Source organism: Pungitius pungitius, chromosome 15 (genome assembly GCF_949316345.1).
Source record: "Pungitius pungitius chromosome 15, fPunPun2.1, whole genome shotgun sequence".
NCBI lineage: Eukaryota > Metazoa > Chordata > Actinopteri > Perciformes > Gasterosteidae > Pungitius > Pungitius pungitius.
The window spans coordinates 16,827,358-16,846,353 of record NC_084914.1 but is presented as its reverse complement, the minus strand read 5'-3'; the positions used below and the strand labels follow the sequence as shown (position 1 = coordinate 16,846,353).

The 18,996-nt window shown below is 41.7% G+C and overlaps 1 protein-coding gene across 4 annotated transcripts in view; it reads left to right on the top strand.

Annotated features, from left to right (window-relative positions):
* astn1 (astrotactin 1) overlaps positions 1 to 18,996 on the top strand; it is a 302,720-nt gene that overhangs the window by 125,566 nt on the left and 158,158 nt on the right. For all 4 annotated transcript variants that reach the window (XM_037457170.2, XM_037457168.2, XM_037457167.2 and 1 more), the window contains exons 12-13: positions 4,196 to 4,346; positions 17,105 to 17,271. In XM_037457170.2, coding sequence (XP_037313067.2) covers positions 4,196 to 4,346; positions 17,105 to 17,271 — 318 coding nt within the window. The remainder of the gene's footprint in view (positions 1 to 4,195; positions 4,347 to 17,104; positions 17,272 to 18,996) is intronic.

The following is an 18,996-nucleotide window of genomic DNA, read 5'->3' as shown; positions in this document are numbered from 1 at the left end:
TCTAATGTATTTATTCTACATGAACAAAGAAGATGCTTATTCATTTCTCATTGGGATAATTCTAAACATGCACCTACATTGTGTATATGCATGACACACACACTGCTTAGATACGTGTATCTCCTGCATTGAGCGTGGTCCTACTGGGGATAACAAATCAATCTCAAATATAGCAATTGCTTAAAATGTGCCAATTAAGGAACAATTCCAGTCTTTGTATCTAAATGTTGTGTTGTTCTTTATCAAAATCCATTTGATATATACAGTCAAGGCAATTGTACAAATACAAGTACGGCAATGTTTTTTTTTTGTACTGAACTGAACTCAATATTTGAATAGCTCTTAGTTCTTGAAAGTGACGCATTATGTTTTCTCTTCCACCTGGGCGGATTTTCTCTTTCTTACATATTGCATCATATCAACTGTGAATGAATTAGGTACCAGGTACTGTTTGGCAATTCCCTCCCACGCCATGTGTACACATTCCAATCCTCCCATCTTTTTCAACATTTCATTTTCGTTTGGCAGCTTTTCCAAGCCGCTGTGTAAATAACTCATTTCCCTCTGATCTGGGATCTGATGAGCGCTCCGTGCAGCTCTCCCCGGGGGGGCCACCGGGAAACACTGCTCCGGCATCTCCGAGCTGCTGCTTTACTCTGCCTTTGAGGCACGTTTGATGATCATTTGTCCCTCTGTGTTGCTCCCTGGCAGATAGATAAGTAGCGGTGAGCCCTTCCTCCCTTGATTAGCCGGCTTCATGGCAGTTGTGACTAAATGAGGAATCAGCCTCAGCGGGTTCCCTTTGTCTCCTGAATGTGTTTATTAGTGCTCTTGTTGCGTGGCTTACACAAGACTTCTATCCTGGTGCGTTTGGATTAGCCATGCTTTTCTTATTTCCTAAGCTCTCTGACAAAATGCACTAATTGACACCATCGGATTTCATTGCTCCTCACTTCTACATTGACTGGATATTAATCAAAGAAGTAATCTTTAGAAGTTAGTTTGCATTCAAATACATTTTTTGATTATTTGTAATTTCCACTCTTGTCTCTGAGGATATATCTCGTATAAGGCTATATCCTCAACCTACTGTACTTTTTAGGCTTAATGCTGCTCATGTACCTCTCTCCATCTCATTGTTTGCCATGTTAATGGTGCCTATAATCTGACTACATTTCCTCTGTCAGCGACAGGTAATACTGATTTTTAACACACCTTATAGGTTGTCAAATTGAGACGTTATCCTTATCTTGTTTGTAACACAACAAGCTTCATCTACAGTTTCTTTCAAGTGGGTATGCATACGTACGAGCCCACGACAGGCAGTGGTATGTTGAGAGTCTCACAGCTAGTGGCCATTGTTTGGCCTGACGTGAAGCCGAAAAAACATGTTGACTAAAAACCCATCAGGTGAATTGTTGAGATGAATTGCAGCTGCGCTGATCATACCTCAGCAGGTGGTAGGGTTGCCACCCGTCCCTTCAAATACGGAATGGTCCCGTATTTGAGCATGAAATAGCGCGTCCCGTTTTGAATCAATACCCGTCCATGCAGCATCCCATGCAAATAATCCCACCCGAATTCCGTGAGGACTCTTCCCTTTCGCCCCTGATTGGGTGATTCAACGATGTCAACGATAAACACCTTTTCCCTGTGTCATTTCACTTTGTCACGCCCAGGACAAAAATAGGAAGCAGGCGCAGGGTTCTTCGGTAGGTAAGGGGGTCTTTATTTACGCAGCCAAGGTCCAAGGCGGGCTATGAACTATGAAAGATTAACGTTGCATCTAACCTAGGTATACAGCAAAACCAAAAACTACCTGTGTGGAGGCGAAGGCACTGGGCCGATCGAAGATCCTGAATAATAACAAAAAGGAACCTGTGGCGTGGCAGAACAAGGTAGAACTCATGGGTAAGGATGAACACACTGGCACAGGACAAAGGGAGACGCAGACTATTAGTACACATGGAGGGGAATGGGGAACAGGTGGACACAATCAGACTGGTGACACATGAGGAAGGGTAAGTGACCTGAAACGAGAGGAGTTAGTATTTCAAAATAAAACCGTAAATGACAAGACAACAACAGACAATTTCACCGCGGTGTGACAAACTTCTTTGTTTTGGTTTCCTTGTATGTATGTATTTATTTGGTTGTTACCAACATCCGGTGAAAATGTCATGTCAATCGCTCCTTTGGAAATATATTTACTGAGTTCAATACTTATTTCACCAGCTGTATTTTGTTAAGGCTACAAGGACCACAATGGAAGATGTGGCTTTGGGAGCTTTACCAAAGAGAAAACAAACTAGAACTATACTTTTTCTTCTTTTGCTTCATATCTATTGTTATATTACGTTGCACACAATCGTTCAAAGTGTCTCAACTTTAGTTGCATTTCCCAAATCATTAAGCATTCAAACTTGCTTTCGGTTTCATCATCTGCCATGGCTTTGTTCAATAGGTCCCCTCTGAATAGATGACAAACAAAGCAATGAAATAACAATTAGTTTGTGAGATACCATCAAGTTTACTGTGAAAGGGAAGCCGTGGATGGAACGAACCGAGGGCGTGAGAGGTCACCACTCTCTTTACCAAGACGACGTATATGGCGATCAATACTCAGGTTCTTGTTTATGACAAGCAGGACCTTTCCTCTGTAGGACAACACTGAGGTTCTTCCTGCTTTGTTCTTCATCTCCACCAAGCCCAGACACTCACTGCCGTCCTTCTGCTTATTGAGCCTATAGGAAGAGGACGGGGAACATTCACCGGAAACACTTAGTGACTGCTCACAGCGAGGTTAGAGCCAAGGGGTTCATTTCATCTCCACTACCTATGAGAGTAATTACGATGTGACAAGAGGTAGCTCTTTTCGTGGAAGATATGTTGATGTTTGTGAATCCTAGATATAAATAGATATCTCTTCCTGAGGTGAAATAGAGAGCAGCAGAATATTCAAAGCCTTCCTTCCTTTTTTCCCCTCTTAAATGAAAAATAATCCAAAAAATAGATAGGTAGATGTATGTGTGAAAGATATCTGAATTGACTTTAATGAAAACATATTGCATTTTGCTGACATTAGGCAATGCCATTTAACGACTGAATTGCCTTCATTTGCCTTGTGTAAGTCCATATAACTTGTTACTGACACCATTTCCCATTTATACCAAATAAGGGTGGTGACACAGACATATTTTCGTATCCTGTGTCATTTGTGTGTGTGTGTCCAGGCGATGTGGACAGCAGAGGAGAATAGTAAACGTGACCATGGAGGAATAGAAATGACATTAAATAACTGGCATCAGGATATTTAGTTTGTCTAATAAAAGAACAACCTGTTTGAACGCTCCAGTCTTGTTGCACACTCCGGTTGAAAGCTTATGCACACCTTGAAGAAAGTGAATACAACAAAATGAATACTATTTTTGAAGATTCTAACAATGTTATGATGCGATAGAAGCAAATTCTGCTTTTTCAAACCTTTCCAGTCATTATCTTCATCAACATCTGACTTAAGATTAACTGTTGTCAACGTATTAGATCTGTTCTTTACTTAGCTCGCATAATTGCAACGTGTAAACACAACTAACTGAATCTAGAGCTGTGGTTCTCAACTGGTCTGGCTCCGGGACCCACCCATCACCCCTTAATGACAAGCCGCGACCCAAATCGATCGGTCAACGGGGGGGAGGGGTGAGGTTGCGCTACCGGCGTCGACGGGGGGGGGGGGGGGGGGGGGGTATGCTAGTGGTGTTGACCGGTGGTGCCTTCGCGTTCTAATTGACTTTCTGACTGAAAACATGGACGGGCGAGCCGAAAAAAACCCGACACTCCGCTGTCCCTTCAAAATAAAAGCTATTTTTTTGTTTTTTTTTTAAGTTTTCCATGCAAAGGCCCGACCCACTACCCACCAGTTGAGAAACACTGATCTAGAGTATCAGTCAAAAAAACCTTGTTTCAGAATTCAAGGTTTGAAAAGATCCTCAAAGGTTAACACTGGCATTAATCAATAATTACAAATTGGTATCCCTAGGTCAACCAAATTTAAATTTTACAGTGTGCTCCTGAAAGAGGTGCTGCTCGGTGTGTCAGTTCACCATGATGTCATTGTTGGGCGTGCGCGGACAATAGATGGCACATCGTATGGTGAAAACTCATTCTTTTCTTTCCCCCCCCTTTCACGCTGTAACAGAGAGGAGCTGATGATCAGCTCGTCCTTTGACTCGTTGGAGGTCCTCCTTGACTCCTTCGGGCCCGTCAGAGACTGCACCAAAGACAACGGAGGCTGCAGCCGCAACTTCCGCTGCATATCAGACCGAAAGCTGGACTCCACCGGCTGCATGGTGAGCTACCACTCGCATCAAGACATCTCCTTTAGTGGTTCGTATTCTAAAGTTGAACAAACATTTCGTGTCAACCTTCTACAAGTGTAATTATCGCGGGGCACATCTGCGGGGCCGAGACCATCTACATAAAGGACAAGCAGCAGACCTGCGTGTCTGAGTAGACGAGTTGACTTTTTCTCTCGTGGCTCCTTGGCCAACGAGGCTTTCATTCCCATCCAGGTGGTGCCTAGCAACTAGGAAATGTTGCAGCCAGGTTAGTTTTCCTCTCCATCTGTCGGGGACTCCAATACCTCTCGTTATTTGCAGAATCTTTGCGCCTTCTGCTAGTGTTTTTCTTCTCCTAAATCCCCCTCCTTGTATTGATAAGCTGTCATGCCTCCCCCTTCTCACAATTAAATCTCTTTTCAAGTTCTCTGACACACTCAAGTTGAGCCTTTCAGGTGGGCTTTAGAGAGGCTATTTGTGCAATCCTATAGTGCACCTCAATGAGAGGGAAACAGCTTGTGGGAGGTTTTTTAATGGGAAATGTTTTATGTACAGATTAGAGAATATTCATGCATTTCAAAGCAATTATGGTTGTAGGTGGTACCGAAGTAGAAGCACAAACAACGTTATAAACGTTATCTTGACAGTTACGCAAAACATGCAGAGTGCAATTATTGATTACTCATTCTCATCTGACTTTTATCACTGAGGCTCAGCATCAGTATTATGTGTGCTGTAAAATATCTATTTTCCCAACTCAACACAAATACATGACTTTTGCTCTCAAATAAAGAACTGGACCTCCAAGAAGAGAAATGTAAAGCAAATCTCTTTGGCGTAAACTCTCATGCTTGTAATGCCGGACAGAACCATTACAGATCAAATATAATAGCTGAAGCATGAGCTTAACTTGTTTTACTAGTATCAAATTAATAAATTAATTCATTTAATTTTCAAAATGATCAACCAACCACCAACAATAATTCCCTTTGTCAATATGGCACACACAGTAATTATTTTCTTCTGTCCAATACTTACCAATACCATCAACACCAATTGAGCATCTATATGTCGAATCACTTGTCACACTGAGTGTGTCCAAAACAGCTTCATAACCGTCAACTGTGGCATTCGTACCCGGACAGATTTCCTTTTTTTTCTTAGTCTTTTGTTTTTTTTTGTCATTCTGTTGCTACTTCAAGTGCTGCTCAAACTGCCACGGTACAAAGCGTCCTCTCAAAGATCAGCCGTTGGTAGTTTGCTGCTGATGCAACAAAAACACGGAGCTTTTCTGAGTCCAAGCTGTGCCTTTCCCTTCCAAAAGCAAATGCCAAGAAAACCACCTTGTTTATTTCCCCGTGGGCTACTTGTCACAAATGCATCTATTCTCCCCCAAAGCACCGAACACACCCCCACTATTTTTCACCACAAATATGCAAACTTGTTAGTGGGAATATATGGAACTCTAAGAGTCTGAAATTGCTCCATATCTGATCTGATAGGAGTCCACTGAGTTGAGACAACATTGCACCGGAATGTCAGAGACCAAAATATCCATCCAATTCCTGTCGTGTACTAGGAGATGACAGAGGGCAGATTTGAAGCCAGGGCTTTGAAGTCTAATGGATATTTGACTATGTGTCACTTGGCACAGGGTTTTCCAAACTTCTATTTCCTTTGGACCCACTTTTTAAAAAAAACCCGACTAAGCCACCGTGACCCCATTCCAAAGTAGCTTATCTATAAATTGCGGGAAAAAAATAATTTGGGAGTAAATAAACGTTCCTGACTGTCTTTACTGCTGTTCTACACCACCTTACATTATGTTGATTAAGCAAGCACACTTTTTTGTAGCAATACACTTTTGATAATTCACAACTGTTTCCTTACTTAAATAAAAAATAAATATGTAGGAAGATTTAACAGTTTAAGAATTTCCCTATTTTTTTTTCTTTCATCCCTTAATGGCTAGTATATGGTTGAATGATACAGGTTGGCTACAATTATCAGACCATTACAAAGGTCTTAAAAGGTGTATTTCAGATACAAAAGGCCGTGTTCAAATCTCCAATTTTACATGGCGACCCGAATCAATCTACCCTTCGTTAACAGACTTTCCTCCCTGCTTTTCCCATGTGGGGAAGATATTTTTCATTGATATCCTCCTATAAACACAAACTTGTGTTCACCATTATCTACCAGGAGGCTTCTTTTTGTCACTGATTTGTTGCAACGCTTTCGCCAAAAGCATGAAAACGGAAATCTATTACTTCTCCCTGGATTTAGAGTAACATGAATCCAGTAAAGGGACGTCTTGCCAACGCTTTGAGCTGTCAAGAGCTTTTGCTTTTTGTATTCTGTTCTATTATTCATTGTCCCGTTATATTTCCAAACCTTGGAGCATGTTGGAGTGTACTGTGATATTTCTGTGAAGAACACTTTGTACTTACACACGGTACTTATCTGTTTGTTTCTTTACCCATCATTTCTAAACGTTCCCCGAGTTTCATTGTAGCCATAAATGAAGTATTCAAAAAGCTCTTTATTAAGACAAAATAGAGACTATGCATACTACGTTCGCGATGTATGTCCCACCACACTGTCAGTGGTGTGACGTTACAGACTGTTGGTAAATATAACAAAGGCACGCCTCATTCCTATGCATTATATATTAAATATATTAAGGGATAACATTGCCGTGAGCTCAAATTTTGCTTTCTGCTCAAAGAACTAGCTAAAATAATTGTATATGACCTCATTGATAAAATATTCACGTCATTCATGTGTGTAGGCTTTCAATTAGACAAGTTCTGATTCATCATACTGTTATCTCTTTAAAATGAATAGTTTACCTAACAACTCAATGACTGGTTTGCATATGACGTGGAAATTTGTCATTTAAAAAAAAGTAGGTCTCGACTCAGGAAAGGGTTGAGCAGGAATAACAGCAAACCCGAGGGATTCTGTTTAGCGGCTCATTAAACTCCACGTCTATGAACTGCATGAACGGGCTAGTAATTGCATTCTTTTGATAAGACATCAGTGGCATTTTTGCGGCTTCTATCTCTATTCTAGGCAGAAATCAAAGCTATCTCGTCTCCCTCACCTGCTCCACTCTGAGCCCCCGCTGGACTTTTAATTCAATTTTGTTTTAAATAGTGTTTTTTCTTTTTTTTTATTGCTACGCAGTGTCTTTTTAAGATTTTTTTTTTTTTTCAATCCAGCCCTGGCCTGCATTCCTCTGCCCTCATTCATTTGCACAATCCACCGAGAAGTCAGATCTCAGATGCAGCTGCTGCTGCTTTAGTAAATCAGATAGTAATTACACGCAGATAGCGGAACACAAATTGAATGGAATTGGCAGCACGGATTCGCCCTGTGCTTTTATTTATGTAAATCCGCTCCTGAATGTGCACCATTATCAATCACAGGGAAAATACAGAGTGGGAGAGGCAGGTGAGGTCATAGACAAAGTTTTAAAGCTTCTACTACAAGCAGGGTGTACATTGTTGATGTGGATCTATATTTTTTGAAGACTTACACATTGGCTGTCAATCTATGCATTATTCCAGGAGCAAGGTGGATTGTTCTGAGCTTTGAAGTGGACGTTGAGGACTGTCACTGTGAATTCAGCGATCTGGGCGTCCCAATTACGTCTGTCACCATTAGGGCTTCTTGGAACCAGTAAATGTGAATGACCATATTTGGAATGTGAAGAAGGGACATAGAGATGTCATGTAAGAAAAAAGAAGAGGGGGGGGGGCGCTATATGATAGCAGGGGACACACTGGAACACGATTTACCAAACAAGTATCATTGTCACAACGGGTAGGCGGAAGCAGGACTCAAGTGCAGAGCGTAACTAGTGAAGAACTTTATTTCGATAAGAAATCCAAAATGCCTAGGTTCAAAACAAGATACATAAGACTGTTCAGGAAAGGCATTCAATGTGACGGTACGCAATGAAGTGACAAGAGACCCACATGGTGCAGGTGATTGGACACAGGTGGAAACAATCAGAAGTGACAGGGCAGGAAGTGAAGCTAAACCAGGGACACAAGAGGCAGGAAACTACAAAATAAAACAGGACACAAACCCACACCATGACAATCATGGTGTATTGAAAAAGACTTGAAAGTAGAGATTGAGACCAAAACCAGGGGGGCCAAATAGGTTCGATTGCAACCAAGTCCGTGCTTGCTAACGGGCACATTCAATTCCATTCACAAGCAACTCAGGCTGACTCCAATCAGTGCAATTATTGTGTATTATAAGTGCGAGAAAGGTAATGACCATGAATTTGGGGAATGGTTTTGACAGATCCCTCCTGACGGCATGCAGCACTACTAGTCCCGGTTTTAACACGTCGGCTTGTCAGAACTGGTGGTCGCTACTTGAGTACAAACCAACACAAAGACACTATGACTTTTCAACCTCTACCAAGGCAGCACAGACCAGATACACTCCTTGTGTTCTTATCTTTTCAAATAGAAGCCCTTAACATTTACCCCGTGTCACCTTTTATCCAAACTCACTCAGAGCATTTTGCTAAAAGGAAACACAAAAAAAATAAGGCTATGCAACAATCTGCTCAAACACACATTAGGATCCTGCTGGTTGTTCCTCTCGCTGCACCAATTTATTCAAACAACTGATTCTAAACATTTTGCAACTATCGCAAATTTGCCTCCGACTATTCAAATCAAATAGTTTTGATGCAATCTTTCAGCTCATGACTGTTACTGTTACATCCCCAGGCCTCTGTGTAAAGGCTCTAGAATACACCGCACACACACACACCCGGTGCTGTCCGTCAGCACACAGACCCGCTCCCAGCTGCTGTTGCATATATTACTGCATGCTTTAGTAATTATCTTGTGACTGTCAAGCTTATAAATGAACCTTTCATCCATCTAATCAGGGTGGTAAAATGGCCGGGCCCCAGCTCTGCTGGTTCTACCCTAATCAATTAACACCTTGTCTATGTTACCGCTGCCATCTCTCCTTGTGCGGGACTCGACCGAGGCCGGCGGTCGGCGCTGACCGGCACGCCGCCGTCTCGCTGATGTATTCCTCTCCAGGGGGCGGCGAGAGCTTGATAATCACGGGATGATTGTGCGATGAATTAACTCGGCGTGTCATTTTTTGGTCTTGTGCAAAACGTTGGGAAAGCATCGATGTTGTTTCCGGAGCAGATTGCCACGGGCATGGTGTGATGCGATAGCTGGGACGCCGCCCAAAGACAACTCGCTCAGTGTTTGCAGAGGCTTGGTGTAAAAGAAATGTAAAACATTAGTGCTGTTTATTTCTGCAGTGTTGTGTGTGTGCTTTGCAGAACTGTACTGTGAAGAGAGAGTGTGTGCGAAGAATGCATCTTCATGATTAAGGCTGTGGTAGGGATGGCAGTTACAGTCGTTGTCGTCTATGTCTTTATCCCCGGATATTTTGTTTCAAATTATAATGATTGACATCTTATTTTCATAATCTAGACTGTGCTGAAAGAGTGTGTGTCCTCATCCTTTACAGAGGGCACCACCGGTGTGCGGTTCTCCCTTCTCAGCAGATTTACTTAAAACGAAAAACTAATATTATTGAAATACTGAAATATGTTATACTATAGGTCGCGTCACCTTTAACGTGGAGCGCGGTGCTGGTCTGAGTCGCACAAAGGGTCACACATGATATACCACAACACAGCAGGAACAGTCATTGTGGACAGCACCACACTGCGGGCCAAGGGCTGCTGCAGATCTTCCGGCCGCTTTGTGCTGGCGCCCCGCCCGCCCCCCCCCCCCTTAGGCGGCAAAAAACAATCTTGACTGGGATCACATTTTGGAACACTAAGCAGTGTTGAGTGGAGTCAATACCTGGCAGAGATCTCTCCAGTCCTGGGCCCTAAAGAGGAATAGGAGCACATTAGATGGTCACTACTGATGTTTTCTCTTTCTCGGGTCATTGCATTTATGTGAGTGTGTATTTCCACATCTAAAGCGCCGGCTCAACATCAAGGACTGTAGACAATAGGAAATTGTGCAAGAAAATGCACATTTTTAAATACACATATATGTATACTGTATATGTGTGCATATATATATATATATATATATATATATATATATATATGATTTATTTATACAGGCTCAGAAGCAGACATAAATACAGGACATACATTCCTTATGTTACAGATCCACGCCACCTCCCTGTTTGGGTCGGTCATGATTAGCACAGCTCCAAGAGGGTGCTCGTCATGTCCACGCAAACACTATTCTCGCAGGCTACAGACAATACAATAAGGCAGTGCTGTATGTTTGAAGCTGTGTTTGGTTCGACCTTTTTGCTGTTCAGATACTATACACAACCCAAACAGATGTCAACATGAAGTCATGGAAATCATTTCAAAATGTCATGGGGATTGTCTTTTTTTTTATGTACCACTTAAAAATCATTGCTATCTTTATGTGATGCATTTCATTAGTATTCACCTTATTTCCAAAGTAGCCTTACAAAAGTTGGCACCAAAATAAGGATATCAATAAATATGTTTTAGTTTTAAGCAGGGGCAGTATGTGTGATTTGTAAAATTAAGTAAATATGTCCTGATTTACAGTGCATTACCTTGCATTCCCAGTCCTTAATCATTGTATTTGTGCATCGATCTGATTATCAAACAGCCGACTGCTCTCTCCAGGATTAGTTTCCGTTTTGCAGTGGGAGCGCACTGATTCCATGTCGCCTCCAAAGCACCACAGGAATTTATCTCCAATGGGAAACAGGATTAAAAGGCAATGGTGGGTCGGCTTTGTTTTGTTAGCTTCCCGATACTGCTGAGCAGACAGCACATACTTGAACGTTGTTAAACGGTTCTGCTTCGACCACCAAAACACATCACATTGTGCTGTAGTCCTGCTTATGTATTTTGATAGGACCATTCAAGAACACCTTTTAGAACGAGCCAAGGGGGACAGTGGCAACTGACTATTGTCAGTCAGTTAAAGGTTTCATGATTTTGTGATTTTTGGCCTGAGATTAAAAGCTTGGATGTCCATAATTGAGACCTCTAAAAGGTCTTTGCCGGTGTTGCTGAAGCTGTCTGAACACCAGCAATCATTCCAGACCTTCCCAGGCTCTTAGACCTAGAGCTAGTAACAATGCAAACGTGAGAAGACTGCGTGAGCCACCATTGAACCCTCACTGTCAGGTATTTTTTTTTTTTTCATTTGTTGCTTTCGGAAGTTGCCCACTTCAAGCTGACAGAGCCTTTGAACTCTACATGATGGAGAACAGAGTGAAATGAATGCATGTTTTCAAGGTTCATAGTTTTATCAACCTGGAGGGATTAATCGATGGCAAGGTCTTCAATCTTCTCATGTTGTGAAAATACTGCTGGACGTGGAATTGCAAATCCATTTCAGAGAATACCGTGAGATATACAGTCAGAAGATAAACCCCCAAATCCTATTCTTTCATGTGCATGTATTGCCCCAAAACAAAACTAATGCCACTTCAAGACCTTTCTGTTAATCTAGATGTTCTCAATCTGCCATTCATGGCTACAAACCCATTTAAAAAAAAAAAAAAAACAGCCCAGATAAGTTTTTTGATCAGATAACAGTCTGAAGGGTTTGGGGACTTTTTCCTCCATGAGTGGCTTTATATAGAGGATTATCAATGATTTACCCAGGATTATAGACCAGATTTGTGGTGTTCCGAAGTGATAACAATCCACACACAAAAGACTGGAAGGCTCATATTCGTAATGATTATCGTCCCAGGGACAGCTGGAAAATGGCCCAGAGTTATCACTATTCCAGCACGCCGGAAGCCTATTAAGGCAGTCAATATCTTTAGCTATCTGTTGTTGGCAAGCTTCACTGCCGTCAATACAAATTCCTTTCCCCCCGCACTGCATCTCCACACTCCAGGCATTGATTTTCCTCTGTTGGACCGTGCCACAAATGTGTTGAGAGATTCGCACTTTTTGCGTTACAGGTGATGTATCACCTGTCACAATGGTCCCTGAGTGTAAATAATCCGTGTGAGAGATGGTTCATTGAACACGTGTCCACATTCTGTACTGCTATATGACTTGGTCTTTACTTTTGGAAGGTAGCGACGTCAAAGCAGTCATACATAAAATGCTTAGAGATGAATGATCTTAAAACAAATGATGAAATGAAGAACATCTCAATGATTTGTGTTCTTGAATAACAAGATTGAATCAATAAGACACTCACTGTCCACTTTCTGATAAGAGGGGTGCTGTATCAAAGGGATGACTAGCACGATTAAGACGGATGGATCCGCACACTGAACATCTCCCATTGTAAGGAATTTCTTTGCTGTGTGGCGTTTTGAGCACCAGGCTTTCTCAGACTCCAAGTACAGAAAGGTTTATGAAAAAGGATGATTAAGGAAAATGATTGTAGTAAAATGTCCACCATGTAAATATTTTTTACAAGAAAGCTCTACATACGGGTGAAATAGCAAATACAAACCCATAGAAGGAAAGTTATGAAGCATCAACAATGATAATCTTAATGTTGACCACACGTTTCCTAAACAACCCACAAAGGGGTTTTGTTACTGTCAAACTTTGCTGAGGGTCCCGTAGTGAGCTAAAGTATATGCATTTCTTCTTTTGGTGTACGTTACTTCCACAAACCTCTACAGAACGAGAGTTCACAACCTCCTCAGCAGATACGCATGAGTGTCAAGGGGACATTGCTGCCTTCCTTTCAGCTTCACAGCCCCCACTCTCCAGGCTCCATGGTTTCCCATCTCCCTCCCCAATCTCCTAAATACCATACTCACCCATACCCCTGCTCTCAGTGTGCTTAATTACTCCCGAGCATATATTCTTCCTCAGCCCCGGTGTCTGGCCAGGTCGTCCATGTTGCTTTCTTGCAACAGGTTTCAACACCTCCTTGCCCCGATCGCCCTTCTACACCCGCCCTGCGTAAACTGCGACTGACTTCTAAATGCATAGCAAGATCGCTTCTGCTTTCCAGAATGTAAGCCTGTTTCACACCGATTCTAGTAAGGTTTACTTGGGATCGCTCTGCCTCCGCCTTGCCTAAAATGAGCAAACCAATCCACACTGCATTGGCTCAAAATTACTATTAACCTCTGGAAGAGGTTTCATGAGTTTCCCTTCTTGTCACGAATAAAGTATATGAGGAAAAGATTAAATTAAAAATGCAGTTCTATTAATTATGCATAGAGAAAAATGGCTTCCTCTCAGTGGATCTCCCCTCTTTTCATTAGGGACTGTAAACGCGTACAGATAACTGGTTCCTATACGACCGGTACCTATTAGACTGAAACGCGATGTGGTGGGTGAGTGCGATGTAGAATTGTGCCCCCTCCGTGCTGCAAAGAAACTGTTCCTTCGCAGATCCCGGTGCTTCCTTGAAGGTGCCTGAGCAAATTGATTTTTATTTTATTTTTTTAAAATGGTTTTCTCAAACTAATCTGACTTTGTCCTAGCAGCAGGTAACTGAGGAAACCGTGGCAGCTAACTAGCCATCAACACCTCTATGAATAGATATTTATCAGTGTCTCACTTACTATTGAATCAAGCACACAGACAGGTGTGCACACACACTTGAGCGTGCTTCCACCAGCAGACAGAGAGCTCCACCCCGCCATCAACGGTTCATATTTTATTCATGGTTTAAAGTTAAAACGTTTGAAGCCAAGTATTTTATATCTATGAATAGCAGTTATCAATTAGATTGTGATTTAATGGTCTAAATCCAGTCCAAATTTGGCAAACTTCTTATTATACTAATAGGTTTTGGTTCCCTTTTGTGGTCAAACAAAAAGATAAATACTGAAACATGTATTTAAGGAAAGTAACCTTTTATACACGCTTATTTGGCTTAATTGTGTCAGCATGTCAAGAGGCACGTTCACAGTGTATTTATGTTTTATAGGACAAACCCAGAAAACCACTGATTGGGTCCGGTTAAACCAAGTGAGCTCACTTAACAAAAGTGTAACCTTGACATAAGAAACCGTTATCATATACCGTGCTGAAGTAAACCTAAAAAACAAAGGAAACCTGTATTGATAATACAGTCCAACAGGCTGTATTAGACACTCTGTATGCTTTCACACGCAGTTCATGAATTGTCCACCACTGACACTCTGGGCCTAACTAGAGTGTCATTGTCGAAAATGTACACCCAAGTAAAAATACTTTGCCAGTAGTGAATGAGAATGTGTCAATCATCTGATTCAAATAAATTCATTTTATTTTGTATAGCCCAAAATTTGCCTGAGAGGGCTTTACAGTCTGTACACATGCAATATCCTCCGTCCCGAAAGCTCACATCTGCACAAGAAATGATGAATGACCCAGCCGATTTGAGTCCTTAATAACAACGCTGATACAGAGCAATTAACGCTAGTGCTATTCTCTCGCGTTGCCTATAATGCGACGCCGATCAAATGTAGAAATGATCAGGTATGCGGAGTTCAGCCTCCTGTTAGGATCTCAAGAACTTCCATTCTGAAAAGCAGCATTAGACTACCTATGTAAGAATACCACGGCTGCACTAATAGGAACCGCGTTCGACAACAAGCAAGTCAGCTTAATCCGCCAAATGAACCACCTGGGGCCTGTGAAGAATACAGCGGGCCGGAATAATGAAATAAGCAGGAGCTGGTCCCTCCGAGCTTAAAGGAAAGCAGCTGCCGTGTCACTGTTCTGAGGGTGCGGCACCTTGTTAAAATGCACTCCATCAAAGTTTCCTTTGAAGTAATAGCTGACGGAAAAAATAATGTTTCCGACCTGACAGCTCTGTGAGAAAAAGAAGAAGAGAAAAAAATTGCTTGGGAGATACCGAACACGACTGAGGAGAGAACTGGGTGAAGTCAAGTCTCCCCAGCACACAAAGCATTTCAATTAAGAAGTGAATGCCTTTTTAAATACAATAATAAGGACTTGGAAGTTAGTTCATAACACTCACACCAATGAATGTCATTTCATCCATTCAACCAGAAGACAATCCTCTCTGGATTGTGTGGAAGTTGAAATATAAACCCATATTCTTGCCTCCTTTCCCAGAACAAGGCTCCCTTTTTCTTTTCTTGAAGAAAAAGGTTTTATTATAGATGACACGGAGTTGTGTGCCATTTCATCACTGGTCTTTTCATTCCCTGTTCCACAGCAAAACAATCAAGTGCAAAGCAAAGGCTATTTCTCCAATAAATACAAGATAAAACATTAAAAACTCCCTTTGTGAGGAGGCTGTATTGATGATGCAGTCAAAGATTGACTGCACTGCGTGGTGGTTGAATTTTTAATGAGTTAAACTTGGGCTGTAGCAAAGTGTTTTTCTTGCATTAGGACACACCAATATTGTCAATACAGGGGGTGCGTGGGCAAGGAGGGAGGACTCAGACGCGGAGAATACAAAAATAAAAGGACTTTAATAGTCAAAAAACTTGAAATCGAAATCACTCCAACCAAAAAGACAAGAAGGAGGCAAAAACAAAACCGACAAACAAGGACCTGGACTTGAACCACCAACATACGTGACGCCACACAAGACAAGAGACTCACAGGGGTTAAATACACTAGGGAGGTGCAGGTGATTGGACACAGGTGGAAACGATCAGGCAATCACAGGACAAGGCAGGAAGTGAAGCTAACCAGGGACACAAGAGACATTGAACTACAAAATTAAACAATACAATAACCCAAACAGGTAACAGGTAAACATTTATTTTTGTATTACTAAATTGTTGCCTCATTAATATTTTTCCATACTAGGTCAACTGTACTGTTTACAGAGCTTACATGTAGTTTTTCTCAATGAGACTTAATTTGAATCCATTTTGAAACTTTACATTGCCCTTTTTACTGGAACTCCTTGTAAAGGAGATTGGATAGGTCATAGGAATCATCATAGCTCCATCTAAAAACATTTTTTTTTTAAAATAAATGAATATAAATTAAATTATTTTAATTTAAAATTAATCAATTATTCTTTTTCTATTATATGAAAATAGTGGAAACAAATATCACTATCCAAAACTATTGATTTAAAAAAGGTAGAAGCAGGGAATCTGAAACCAGCCTTGCTTACTTGATAAATTCCGTATCGTCTTTTGGATATATTGATTGACTTTTGTATTACTCATAACAGTTCTTTTCTTTTTGGTTTTCAAGTTTGCCGTCTCTTGCAGACTGAAGGCTGTTTTTTTTTTTTTTACAATCAAGTTTAAAAGTGTGTAAAACTCTTTTTTTGTCCGTATTACAGTGGTTATGGGGTGTAAATAGTGGCCCCAAAAGCACGCACACAGCAGTTTGATCTCTAGCCAATGACTTTATTTCCCACCCTACCAGGGAGGTGAACAAGAAAAAACTAAACAAACAAATAGGCAAATACTCCAAAAGGGGGAAACACAAAGCGCTCCTCAGGTTCTTCTGAAGTCGGGAGGGAAACTCCACCGACGTGTTGTGGTCCGAGGGGATGGGGTCCGACACCACTGTTACTTGCAGGTGATAATGATGTCAGTAAGAGTTTCACATTCACGTGATGCTTCACAGACTGAGCTCAGTGCTCCAGCAGGCTGCACTAATGTGGACAAGATTCGGATTGTTTCCATTCCGTGGCACAGATGTTATCGGATCTGTTACCCGCTCCATGTGAAATTAGTGTTGATGTGGCAGCTTGTCCCCATCTAGATCTAGATCCAAGGATGCAGTATAAATCTGTAATTGCTGACATCAGTCATTTAAAGACACGTTTCCCCTGCAGTGTCCCCCCGGGTTGAGCCCTATGAAGGATGGGACCGGGTGCTACGACCACCACATCGGCATCGACTGCTCCGACGGGTTCAACGGAGGGTGCGAGCAGCTGTGTCTCCAGCAGCTGGCTCCACTAGAGGATGACCCGACCCTGTACAACATCCAGATGTTCTGTGGGTAAGAAAGAACACAAATTCACTCACTATTTTTTTCAGAACCAAACCAACCACTGTTTGATACAGACCAGTATAATTTCCTCATATCATTATATCAAAACTGCTGGAATAAGTAGTGGACAATTTATTGTAATTTATTTAAGCTGAAAAGTGAGGATTAAATGAAACAGAAGGTTTTGTGCCACCTTTGTGATCCACATGCTAAACTCTCCTGGAGGGATGGGTGGCCTTTAAAAAAATATATATATTATGATGAGGGTGCATTACTTTAACATCAACTCTGAGAGAGAGTCTAACAGTGCCATCAACGAGTCCAATGGTCATATGTCATATACAGTACTAGTCCAAAGTTATGACAATGGTTGTGTCATTGAACTCCAATAACAACTTAACTTGAAAGAATTGAGAAATAAAACACTGGAAATTCTGCAACATTGCCAAAGTTTTTCCTCCAGGGTCAAAGTTTTGAGACGTGGTCACTGTGATGAGAACTCATCAAACTATGCAGAGGGCCCCCCGAGCCCTGTAGGTTTCTCTTCTCTTGCCATGTTCAGTGACATTTCACATAATACTATGGGATATATAGATCAGCATCCATGCTCAACGCTCTCATGAGTCTCTGCACAGATTCACGAAATCAAGGCATCGAGGCGAGTGACCCTTTTAGAATCATCCATTACAGAACAGCGCCTGGTGCTCGGTGTGGGCTGTATTCATTCCCTGCAGGACCCAAAAAACAAAATGTGTAAACAGGTAACTGATCGACACAAAACAGCACCTGGGACCAGCTTGGGAACTGGGACGACCTGACGAGGAGCCCGGGAACTCTGACGCCTTAATGCCCGCCACTGATGATCCCTGGAATGAGCCACAGCTGAGCTATGGAGAGAGGGGCGGGGCCGTAAGGGGGATCACAGAGGTGGAACCTGACAAACCAGAATAAAAGCGCAGACAGGGCAAAAGCAAAAACAGTATTACCAGAAAAGACTATTTACAAATCAAGGCGCACATAGGCTTTATATATCTTTTGCATATATTGCATTAACAGGTAGCTGCACCTACTGAGTTCCAATTTCTTAGTTTTTTGTTGCTTTTTAGGCAGGAGATTCTAAACTGAAATGAATGAAAGTGATCCATACTTGTATAACGCTTACGACACATTTCATCATTCACCCATTTACAACTATTCATCTACTGAGGACAGGAGCTACCGTACACCGTGCCACCAGCACTCACACCATTTACACTGTAGTCACAGCTACAGGAGCCCTTTGGGCTCAAGTGTCTTACCCAAGGACACATCCACATGAACACCAGTGGAGCCGGATATCGAACCGCCGATCCTCTGATTGATGGACGACCCTACTCTCCGCTGAGTGGTTTTTTTTCTGTCTATTGTTGCTTGTGGGGTGGATGGAGACATAAAGTGTACAATCGTCCCGCCTGCTGCTTCAGCAACTTCATTCTTTTGGGGTCAGGGCCAATATAACTTCTTGTGCAAAGTCCACTTTTTTGGCACAGATTGTGCTTTTATTGTGTTGATTATTCCATCTGAAAAAACAGATTGAATAACTGGTATTCTTTGTACAATTGGTATTCTTTGTACAATGTCATTTGGTTGGATATTTATCTACCAACATATGTGTATTCCATGAGTTATTGCATTGTAAGGAGGCAATACAAAATCCATCATATGAAATCATGGAAGTGAATAAAGAAGTCCCTC